The following is a 12036-nucleotide window of genomic DNA, read 5'->3' on the forward strand; positions in this document are numbered from 1 at the left end:
CCTCTGCGGTATCCGCCAAGGAGACGATGACCTGGGGACCTACGTAGATAGGTTCCTGAAAGCCGCAGAGGAGGTTGTCTTTGGGGAGGCGGAGTTGGCGGTGTTGTTCAGCCGCGGCCCCAGGGATCCTCTGTCGCCAGCGGAGATGAGTATGCTGAGAGCGCTGGACTTAGATGTCGTGGGGCGGTATGCCACGAACAGGTCGGAGTCCAGTGTCCCAGTACAATCCTGTTATCCATCTCCGCTGGTTGCTATCCTGGAGGGTCGTACCCTGCAGGTCGGGGTTGTGGGCATCACCGTTCCCTCCGCCTCATCCGCAGCAGCTTCACCACCACCGACTGGTCTCCGTGGCAAGCGGGGGAGGAGAACGTCTCCGGGGTCCTCCTCGAACCAGCTGTGCCCATCACCTCCTTCCTTCAGCCGACCACCAGACGGGTGGCTCGGCTGAAAAAGAAGAGGCAACGGAGGACAGCCAGGAGTCCGGAGGTCCCAGTTCCTGCGGCATCAAGCCCCAAATATTTTTTGGGGGAGCGCCGTGGGGATGTGACGGTCCGAGCGGCCAGCCCGGCCGCAGATTCCCTCCAGCAGCCGGCACCAAGCCCGATCCAGCAACCGGCAACAAGCCCGGTCCAGCAACCGGCACCAAGCCCGGTCCAGCAGCCGGCACCAAGCCCGGTCCAGCAACCAGCACCAAGCCCGGTTCAGCAACCGGCACCAAGCGCTGCCCAACCTCCGTTCCAGCCGGTGTCCAGTCCGGCATTCCAGTCCGTGTCAAGTCCGGCAATCCAGTCCGTGTCAAGTCCGGCATTCCAGCCGGTGTCAAGTCCGGCATTCCAGCCGGTGTCAAGTCCGGCATTCCAGCCGGCCTTCCAGCCATGGTCCGTTCCGGCATTCCAGCCGGGGTCAAGCCCAACAGTCCTACAGGGGACTAGGACAGTTCGCCCCAGGACTTCCCCAGTCAAGCCCCCTGGGGCACAGCGCTCTGGCGGGTCCCCGCGGGCTAGGACTTCCCCTGTTAAAGTTATTTCAGTATTGTTTTCCCAATTGTGGGTTTTTGCTTTGTTCCTGTTTTCTGTACAATAAAGTATCTGTTAACCCCGTCATCACTGAGTCCTGCCTGCAATTGGGTTCTCCTCCCATGTCTTCCCGAGCAAACCATGACAGTACAACTAGAAATCTTCAAGGGATAGTACCCTCAAAAATGAAAATTCTGTCATCATTTACTCAACCTCATGTAATTTGATACCTGTATAAATTACTTTGTTCCGATGAACACATAGAAAGATATTTGGGAGAATGTCACTTTCAGTTCCGAGACATCATTGACTACCATATAGGAATAATTAAATGGCAGTCAAAGATGCCCCAAAACGTTGTTTTCCTAAATTCTTCAAAATATCTCATCATGTGTTCAACAGAACAAAAAAATACAATCTTTTTTTCCCGCACTATAGTTGTTGATGTTGTCCCAAACCTGAAAATTGCTAACGTTCTTCCAATTTTTCGGGGGTGTTCATTGGAACAGGTTTAAAAGGGATGAGTAAATGACAGATTTTTCATTTTGGGATGAACTATCCCTTTAACTGTCACCATCTATTTCTTGTTTACAGTTAAATAAAGTAAAACATGACTATTTTTATCACTATGTGAATCACCGCAGGCTCTAGCCTCAAGGTAGTGAGAGCAACTCTCATATTCTGTACTCACCCAAAAGAATCGCAAAGAGGAGTGTGGTGAGGAAGGCGTGACGAGAGCTGTGAGGCGGCGCCGGTGGCGTGATTGATAGTTGAAAAACAGCTGTGCGCACACCGGTCCCGCATATCTCACAGAGGAAATCGGGAGCATAAGAGGACGAGCGACGTGACTGCTGACGAGAGAGGACCGGGCCCGGACATGTGGTTTTAGTTTGTATGTATGTTCTTGTGACCGGCATTCGACCGTGAGGTGGTTGCCGGTCTTTTACTTCCGTATTATTGTTTGTTTATTTTGATTAAAGTGACTTAAATGTTTGCCGGTTCCCTCCCCCTTCCTTCCTTTTATAGAACCTTGTTACATGGGGATTCACCCATATAAACGAATGCGGCTGTTACTCCCGAAAGCCTGCAGTGTGAACGTGATGCCCTAAAGTTACTGGACCATCAAGACCCCCTAAGTAAAAGAGTGGACAGGCTTCCACGATGGTAAAATAAACAACGTGAAAGACAGAGAGGGACACAGAGAATGAACGAGAGAGGTAAATGATTCTACACCCCCTGACATTTCAACATGCCACATTCAAACACATTCTGTCGCGCAGACTCTATGCTCCCCGTTGATCATCATGTGAAAGGCTCATCGTGATTTCTGCAGGCAGTCCTGTGAGATAACCGTTCTGTCCAATGACGCAACTACAAAATAATACAGGAGTTGAGCGGACGTGAGGGCAAAGCACAATTAAAGCAGAGTGTGACGTTCATACACACACACACACAAACTTCCAGTGAACCTTCATAGCTGTCGAGGGATGTTTGAAAGTCACCGGAACTCATTAAGGCAATTGAAGCAGAGAAACAAGCTACTAGACTCAATGTCATTTATTAGCGTGTCGCAGGTAAACTCTAGAACAAGCACTGACGGGACGGCACCATTCCTCATTCAAGCTTATCTGAAGTTTGTTTTTGCGGAAACACAGCCTCGGAAATTAAGAGACCATTCCACATTTTCCTTTAATTAGCATTCCTATTGTGGGCATTCCGGTCCTGTTGAATTTGAACAAAATCAAACTTTAGGAGTGACAAAGTCATCTGACAGCATGACAAGATGCATGAAAACTGATAAAAATCCAATATCACACAATGCAAAATACGAACTTTTCCTATATATATGTATAAATAATTCTATTGTATAGCTTATAAAAACCTTGCCTTGAAAGACTGCCTTTGCACGGTCCTGGCACTGCTTTTCACAAACTTAAACTATCCGTTTTTCTTTTCAGCTTGGTTCCACCTAAAAACATTTTTTGAACTTCCAAGGTGCCCATCTGCCATTCAATTGACCGATGAGACGCACAGTGACATGCTTGGCTCCTAAGGCATATCCATCTCGATTTTGACAGCCTGTCAATATGCCTGGAACCAGCTGTCAATCAAACTGCCACTCGTCCAGACATTGTATTGAGGAAGGGCAGAAACTGATGAGTGATGGCGCGTGTGTGCGTATAACTTAAGGCTGTGATAATGAGGACTTTGGGAAGTACGATAACATTGAATGGTATAGACATGCGACTGACAATATTAGGCTAGATTGATAACACAAAGTTAGATATATAGTCGTGATTGGAAGTGCATAATAAAAAACTGGCAACAACAGTTTGACTTTGGATATTAAATGGAGTGCAACTCAAACGTCAATGCATCATTTCCCAAACAATTATTACAAATTGAAGGACTGGGAACATTTATTGCAAAGCGCTTTAAATTTAATTTGACATTTAGATCTATTACATGAACAAATTAACTGTGAAACTAAATTAATCATTCATGTTGTAATTAAAATCCCTGTAGCTATTATGTGACAAATATTAATGCATTGTTTTAAGGTTTTTTAAGACGGCTTTCACTAATTTACCAAATGTACGATTATGTCCAGACAGGAAAACGTAATGTGATGGATTTCCGTGTGATCCCAGTGCTGGATACAAGCCTGTCAAACACATCTACACATATAGTATACGCAAAGCAGAATACAGAAATGTTGAACTGGACAAAAAAAACTGTTTGAGTTAAATACAATAAATACCTTATTGATGCTTGTCCCTGCAGTAGTGGATCCCAAAGGTTGGTTGCCAGAGCGTTGATATATAGTTGCCAGAGCATTTTGATTGTGGGTTTCTTTTTCATTTAGGTGTTGCGAGGTGGTTGCAAACAGTAATAAGTCAACACAGCTTACCCCAAAAGTCTCCCTTAAATCTCCTTTAGTTTTCCATGCATAAACTATGTTGGATCAATAAAAAGGTAAACAGCCCTTACAAAGCCACATGATTCAGGAGATTTACGCAACAACATGCAAACAAAGGTAAGGGGTGGTTTTTAAAAGAATATGCTGTAATACTGCAATACAAAAAAATAGCCAAACAGAAATTCAACTTCTTTATTTCTCAGCACAAAAACGTTTTAAAAAATATATTCATTTCTTTAAACATTGTAAAGCATTTCAAGAAAAGTAAACTAAAAGTAAAATACATCAAAAAGTCAATGGCGTTTTGTTTTTCAATAGTATTACTTTCCTTTATACATCACATATTATCATCAAATTCTTCCACGAGGAGTAACCAGCTTTAAAACCGTAACACAATGAGGTTCAATTCAAACTTATGTAAAAGCAAAAATATAAAGTAGCCTTAGCCCGTTTTTACACTTGACTTCTTTTTTGACAAGAAAAGGTTGACAAAGGCGCTGTTCGCTTTGGTTACAAAAAGCAGCCGAACGCCATGACTTCAGAGAATGTGCACAAAGGCAGCCCAGAGAAACAGATAGGCAGCGTAACAGAAGTCTATTTGAATTATAAACTGGGAGCGTCTTTGCAACAACGGATCACATTTTAAAAAACAACAATACTAATTTCTCGATAGAAATGCAATCAGAAGTTGTTGAAAGTGAAAATTAAATATACATTTATACAAAACTATGCTCCAAGGGGCGTTTCGGATTTATTTCTTTAGAGCCAATCAGGTTCCTCGCATGTTGTTATGGAAACGACAGGTCTCTTTCATTGGTTAGCTGTGAAAAAGGAGCTTGATGTAGGTCGTTTTTTTCAGAAAATTAAACCTTTTTTAACCTCCAAAGATGCGCTCAGGATGTTTTTGGAAAACACGGTTTACTCCATAGCATTATAATGTAAAACAGATGCTAGCAGCTTGGAAAAGAAGTCAAGTATGAACACGGCCTAATACATCACAATGGTATAATACCACTGCTTTAGGTCGATTATTCGGACATATCAAATGTGAGTCAAAAATTTGCTATGCAGTCGGAGAAATGAAAGTGAGATTCACAGATGTAGTGTAGGTAGCGTGTGTGCACTTTATGTCCATGTCATGTCTTCATAATAGATTTATGAACGAATTCATTCTTTTCTGCTTGTAGATGAGGGAAAGACCAGTGTCTCTGTAGGTCACGTCGAGACCCTGGTCGTCTCGTGTAAATGTGACATTCTTCATCACCGGAATGTACTAAGTGTAGAGGAATGGGTCACCGCCTGTCAGGATTGACATTTACACATAGAAACGGTTTTGAATGATCCGTTCAGATAGCTATAGCTCTTGGAAGAAAGCCACTCTGGATTTTGTGCTCTGTAGAGTGAGCTGTGAAGACGAAATGAAAAGAGATGAGATGAAAACCACAACTATTAGACATTTACATTAAATCCTGTACATATGGGTTATGTGATCTTTAAAAAAAAACGTATTATACACACCAACTTCAACAACATAAACAAACGTTATGTGGCCCAAACAAGTTTAATTTAATACAATTTATATACAATAAAATATTAATATGATTTAAATATGAAATAACTTATTGTATAGCTTTGTAAACAAATATCGAAATAAAACTATGTATTTCTTAAAATAAGACATAGAAAATATTTGTTTTAATATTTCCGCAGTAAATATCATTCTGACATTAAGATTGCAAACGGATGTTCAATCAGGTTAATGCATTAATAGGGTGTAAATAAATCTCATTAAACATCCTTAATTAATCGTAAAGACACTAAGCAGCTCTAGTTTTAATTCATTTGAGTCAATGTCATAAAAACACAAGACGTGCATGACCTGTTTAACTGAGCCATGAATATCAACTAAAAATGGGCTGTGACTGATATAAGGCGTACAAATAGTGAGAACATGGAAAGGGTGAGAGAGCATAAGTGAGGGAGAGAGAGCTCTGATCATCATACATGCAAGTGCTCAATGACACTGATGTTAGATGACACTTTATAGACAGAAACTGCAGCAAACAAGACACACACAAATCAGACGAGATGCGGAAGAGACACAAATAAGAGAAGATAAAAATGCCAAATTGTATGTATATTTCAGAAAGTTATGTTTAGCTATGAATCATATAAGAGAGATTCACAACAGGGGCACACTAGCGTCTTTTCTTTCCTATTTGCAAGTGAGGAAATCTTAAGGAAGTAGGCCTATAACAACATAATTTATGGGACAAAATACAGCAAATCTTTGGGCCTTTAATATTCAGCAATGGATTTGAGCTGTACAAGTCTTTCTAAATACAGTATATATTTTCAGATGCTGTACAAGAAGCCAATGAAAGGAATATTACAGTCTTTTAAATAACGTTTTAAATCTATATTTAAGCCTCATACACGCTGGGGTGTGTTGAAGTTTTGCACCCAAAACTACTTGGTCAATGTTGATTCTTCATAACCCTGACAAGCTGCAACTTCAACTCAAAAATTCATTAACAAAATCAATCCGAAATACCCAATATCCCAAATATGTTAATCACACTTTCCAGGAGAAAAAAAGGTTAATACATCAAAAACATCAACGCATGGGTCTCTGAGGGGTTCCGATTACAAATAACAAAGGGACTACTTGAACTCTTCTGGACAGTGCACGCAAGTGCTTCGCTGAATATTTTGGTAGATCACCACAGAAACACATTCAGGGAACAGGTGACGCTGTCAGTGTATTAGAATACTCTCTCAGCATCTCTGTCCCTCAGGCTACAGCTAACAGCAGGACACACAAGGGTATGAAGAAAGTCCAGCCGCAGCCATTAATCATTCCACCACTGTGACCTGAAAAGCCAGTCACCCCTGACGCTTTGCTCCAAGGTCCAGTGCATGGCCCACCTGACCGATACTGATTTACAATGAGTCAGACTGTGTGCCGAAACAGGTCTCGCAACTTTGACGAAGAATACAATAGCTGTCGAGGAGGCTAAACAGAAGTGGATTTTCTCGCCTCTGAGAGCCGTTCCCAAAGTGCTCGGCTTAATTCGTTCAACCGCGACTTCAATTAGACAATCACATCAACTCAGATTGACTGAACGTGCGGTGGGCGCACCATCCGTTCGCACGGCCAATAGCGACATGGGAATCAATTATCGTAGCGCTAACGAGACAATTTCACACGTAGACTGCGGAAGCGAATTGTACAGCTGAAATGCAGCTTTTAATCTACCGTTTCATACGGTTTGATGGCAATGTAGCTGAACCTTTCAGAAGCAAGATGAATGAGTTCATTTTGGATTATCGGCACGTGGTTGCGTGACTAACCGTGTCATTAGGATCATATTTCATAGGTACAAATCCTTTAGAGTAATGGCGTTACAGTGCACAGTTTCTAGAGGTGATTCAAGGGGGTAAGGAAGTCTGAAACCTGATTTTCATCTTACACAAATACATGCAGAAAGCAAATGACTTTACATCCACTAAAATTGATCTTGGGACTTTTGGATTGAAAGAATGGAGAACATTGCTTAGAAAAATCTAAATCCTTCAGCAGAAATGCTACTTTTTTATATTTTGCTATGTAATGTCTAATCTAATATCTAATATCTGAAATTGTAAAGTGCAGCTTAACTATCCAAGAATTTGTTGTGGCCCATCTCTAGTTTAGTCATATGAAATGTGCACACGGTTAGTTTAAGTTGTGTAGGTTTACACAACAACAACAGATATTAGAATGATTTAACAGACCTTTTTAAAGTTGCTCTGTTTGCTGGTGCCTTTCTCTGCGTTCTCGTTGTGCAGGATATCCATCGGCGTTTCTCGCTCTTTTAGCTTTAATGACTCAATCTCTGTCTTCAGTTCATTCAGCTGCTCCTGAAGATGTTTGCTCTTCTCCATGTACTCCACCCTGACAAACAGAACACACGCTTCAGCTCCGTTTCAAAACTCTGAGAGCTGACATAGGCAGAGTACTGAGATCATTGCAATGCATTCTGGCATTGCTTTCTCTACAAAGCGTGCATGTTAGGATCAACTAGATTTTGTCCAAAACCAGGTTAAGAAGCTTTGGAGTAACATTACTTTTGCATGTTGAAACTGCCATCAGCAGAGAACCTTAAACCATTTAAAGGGATGTAATTTTTTATCGATCCCAGGTTAAACCGAGAGTTATTTGGGTATGAATTGTTTATTTAGGTATACAAATGATTTTCAGAGAATCACAAAAAACATTCTGCCCCAGACTCCGAATGTAATTTACGAAGAAATATCACTTCTTTTTGCATGTCGGTTGTCTAGTTATCAGACATTGAATGAACAATACATTTGATTAATGAACAAAGACCAAAAGGTTCAGCATCATCATCTCCTTCTTCACAATATTAAACATAATCGAAACAAAACATCAAAACAAAATTAAATTTGCTTCAACTGCTAAAGTAACACAATTTGAGCACTTTAAAACAAAGTCTGTGAATTGAGCAACAGCGGAGAAAACACACTCCGGCTCATCGGCTGCAGTGGGTGAGAGAGCGGTCGGCATGAAGAGAGCAGAGAGATTGATAAGTACAGACTCGACTCACTTCTCTTTCTCGATCTCCATGGACAACCGTTTCATGTCCGTGTCTTTGAAGTCATAACTCAGGTTCTCAGTGCTGAAGTTGAGGTTAGTGCCGTCAGGGGGAAGAGCGTTGGCAGACAGCGGTGCAGGCTGGGGAGAGCAGGAGAGAGAGAACTGATGTCTGTATAGAAAGCAATGTGCATAATGGAATAAAAATTTGAGATGCACCGATTGAAATTTTCTTGGCCGACTCTGGTTTCCGATTTTATTACAAGTGAAACCTGCCGATTTTCTTTCCACTAACTATAATTGACAGTATATATAAGACCTTATACAGCTTTCTTCAAAGCGCTTTTTTCAAAATAACAAATGTTATTTTTGTAAGAGAAATTTTTGAACATTACAATTTCCCCAAATTTCCCTAAATGCAGTTCTCAAAGCTTCATTAAATTGCTGGATCTTCTCTCACCTAAACAACAACTAAATGAAGAACTAGAGAGATGAACTACAGTGCACATTTTTGTCTTTAGGCTACAGTACATGATAAGTGTGCATGCGTGTGCAGTCAGTGTTTATGAGAGATGTGTGTCAGTCAGCAGAGACTTGCAGTACAGTGGACCCACATGCGAGTATAAAAAAGCCGTGAAAAACAGGCTGTTCGCACGCACGCTGACATGTTTACTTGCGCCGTTGTGTGTACTGATGGCTGTGATGTTATAACCTTCCATCGTGGGCAACAGAAAATCGGCTTGGAATCGGCAAAACGACACTGACCGGTTGATCGGTGCACCTCTAATAAAAATACTAAACTGATATGATAACAAAACAAAGAGCATTTGTGAAGCCTTTAAATGGGTCATATGGCACGAATACGTGTTTGTCTGTGTCTTTGGTGTGTTACAGGTTGCCCATGCATGTACTAAACATGTAAAATTGCAAAAATTAATAATAAAAACATATGTTGATCTGATTTCATATCAACCATAACACGTCTACATTCACATTAGGCATAGCACGTCTACATCTGTAGCCTCTGACAGGTCAACCGAACTTGCGATAAATTTCAGCATCTATTATCAAATTCATAAACTGCCTTCATTTGCCTCAGGCAGAAGGGCTTATCTAAACAAAGCCGAGCTCAGGTTTTCTGCACACACAGCAGTATTTTTTCAAAAGACCAAGTTAGACTTCAGCATACGAAAACACTTCAAATTTCTCGGTAAGACATCAATACCGACAGACAGCTGCGATGCTTTGAAATGCCTTTTGGATTTCTAATTGGTCAAACAGATCTAATGTTACCCACCCGTTGAGAGAGCTAATGTTTCAGATGATACGCTGACCTCCGGTCATCCCGTAACTCACGGCGCATACAAAATGTGTGAAAAGACCCCGCATGGGATTTCGACAGCATCTAGGAAGCTTTAAAAGCGAGAGATTAGCTCCCAAGTGCTTAGGTTAATAACCGACCATCAACGGCACTAAAATGTGGTTTCCAGTCTAAAAACAGATTTTCTGACCTTATTTATATCCATTATCCAACACAAAGCTTGAGACAATGCCACAATAACCGTGCGATTGATTCAGATATGAGGAGCACTCACGTGTATTCACCCTGGATATTCACAATGTATTTAATGGAGGTATTCACACTATGCATTCTCTCCAGCAGTTTTCTTCTCAATGCACACACATTCCAAACCCATTTGTAATCCTACGAAAAAACATTTATGCAATGCCACACCATTTTTTAAGCTGGACAGCTAAATATGAGTATAAATATCTCTCCTCGATTGCATTAGGGTGGTTATTGCGAGGCTGAAAAAGTCTCACAGGGCTCTCTGGAAAAGAGCAAAAGCAATGTTCTTGTGAGTAATGGAATGGTCGTCCGATGCAACTTTTGTTTAAATAAATTATCTTGACATTGACGAATGGCCAAGAGGCTAAATCAGACTTGCGTTAAAACCCATAAATGTGCAAACTCTTTTTTTCTTGGAACGACATGGTAATGTCAAGAGTTTAAGAAAAGCAGGCTATGTTCAAAACCTAGTGGAGGCCCCGCTGAGGGGTTTAGGTGAAGAATGGGTGAATACCGAATACGCCGATTTGCTGCTTATCTCCAGCAGTTTGTTTTTGGCTCGGCGTTCCGACTCTCGGGCCTCCTGCAGGTCCTGTTTCAGCTGGTCGGCCTCTTTTGCCCTGCAGTGAATAAATGTTTGATTTAGTTACTCAAGTTCGAACTCTTTGAAGTGGGCACAGAACTGGAATCTCCCAACCACAAATTCAGCTAGAAATGAAAAAATGAAATCTCTGAGAAATGCCAGCAAATCAAACAGCCTGACCTACGACACCAACACTGTGTCATGTATGATCTAGAGACCCCGAGAAAATGGATTTGAGAATAACCACTGGCACAGAACTAGTCGTGAGAGGAAGATTGGTCAAAACTATGTGGCTATCAGTGTCAGAAATTGCCTTTTTTATTAAGGAGCTATATTTCCCTCTGGTGTTACCTCCTCTCAGACTGTTCTGCCATCTTCAGTGCAAGCATCTCCGCCTCGAGCATCTTCTGCGCCATCAGTCGTTTCTCCTCTTCAGTGCGAATCGCCGTCACCTTTCAATAAAATCATTCAAATCATGGTCAGTGGACACAAGTCGTGAAGGATCTGATATTTCCAAGTGGTGTCAGAAGGTTGACATCTCAAACCTTAATACGGTATATCTCCTGCTCTGCCTCGGCTGCTTTCTGTGCCAACAGCTTGGCCTCTTCTTCTGCGATCTGTGCCTTCTCTGCCAACAGGTCAGCCATCTCCTCTGAACGTAACTGAGAGCAAAAGAATAAAGATACACATGGAAGCAAATGGAAAAGCAGGAATGTTTTGCTTCTGCCCTGTGTTTGCATGAGCGCATATTTTCATTTATGAAAGTTTCATGTAATGCCCCGATTGTGAATGTTCTTCAAATAAAACAAGTCTAATGCTGGGTTCACACCAAACGTGAAATAAGCGATTTACGTAAATAAAATACATACAAAGTCAATGCAAAGACGCATAAAGATGCGAACTCATCAATCTCGTCTTCCGCGAATGTGATGATATTTGTCAGATCGCGTCACTCTTTGTAAATATTGCCTAGTTGTGAATGTTGCAAATTTAGTTAATAAAAGTTAATAAAATACTTGAGAAGAGAGAGAGAGAGAGAGAGAGAGAGAGAGAGAGATGTCTGAATCAATATGAAAGCTTAGAAATTGTGCTACTCTAAAATCTGTAATAAGATTGAATCATCTTAATACTTTATAAATAAACGGTACATAAATTTAAACCGACCAGAAGCAAAACAATATGAAGAGTTCATTTGTAAAAACAGATAACTCAATTTTCAAAATCATGTTTTTTTATTGTGCATTCCAAGTAATAATCAAAACAACCCATATGCAGATGTATTGACAAATAATAAATACTAGATTGAAAACATCAAACGAACACAATAAAAACATGATAATATAATTAAAA

General features: G+C 41.0%; 1 protein-coding gene and 1 long non-coding RNA gene across 2 annotated transcripts in view; one reads left to right on the forward strand and one right to left on the reverse strand.

Annotated features, from left to right (window-relative positions):
• Positions 1–1744: 1744 nt before the first annotated feature.
• On the forward strand, positions 1745–3403 carry LOC130420118 (uncharacterized). The gene is made up of 3 exons (XR_008906579.1): positions 1745–1908; positions 2043–2233; positions 2975–3403. It is a non-coding gene; the product is annotated as an uncharacterized LOC130420118 (long non-coding RNA).
• Positions 3404–4114: 711 nt separating this feature from the next.
• Positions 4115–12036, reverse strand: part of nf2a (NF2, moesin-ezrin-radixin like (MERLIN) tumor suppressor a) — a 28735-nt gene continuing 20813 nt past the window's right edge. The window contains exons 13-18 of the mRNA XM_056745768.1: positions 11232–11348; positions 11038–11138; positions 10618–10723; positions 8547–8674; positions 7714–7873; positions 4115–5341 (exon numbers count right to left, since the gene is read on the reverse strand). Of these exons, the coding sequence (XP_056601746.1) occupies positions 5291–5341; positions 7714–7873; positions 8547–8674; positions 10618–10723; positions 11038–11138; positions 11232–11348 (663 nt within the window). The 3' untranslated portion in view covers positions 4115–5290. The remainder of the gene's footprint in view (positions 5342–7713; positions 7874–8546; positions 8675–10617; positions 10724–11037; positions 11139–11231; positions 11349–12036) is intronic.

The sequence above is a fragment of the Triplophysa dalaica genome, chromosome 4 (genome assembly GCF_015846415.1).
Source record: "Triplophysa dalaica isolate WHDGS20190420 chromosome 4, ASM1584641v1, whole genome shotgun sequence".
Lineage (NCBI taxonomy): Eukaryota > Metazoa > Chordata > Actinopteri > Cypriniformes > Nemacheilidae > Triplophysa > Triplophysa dalaica.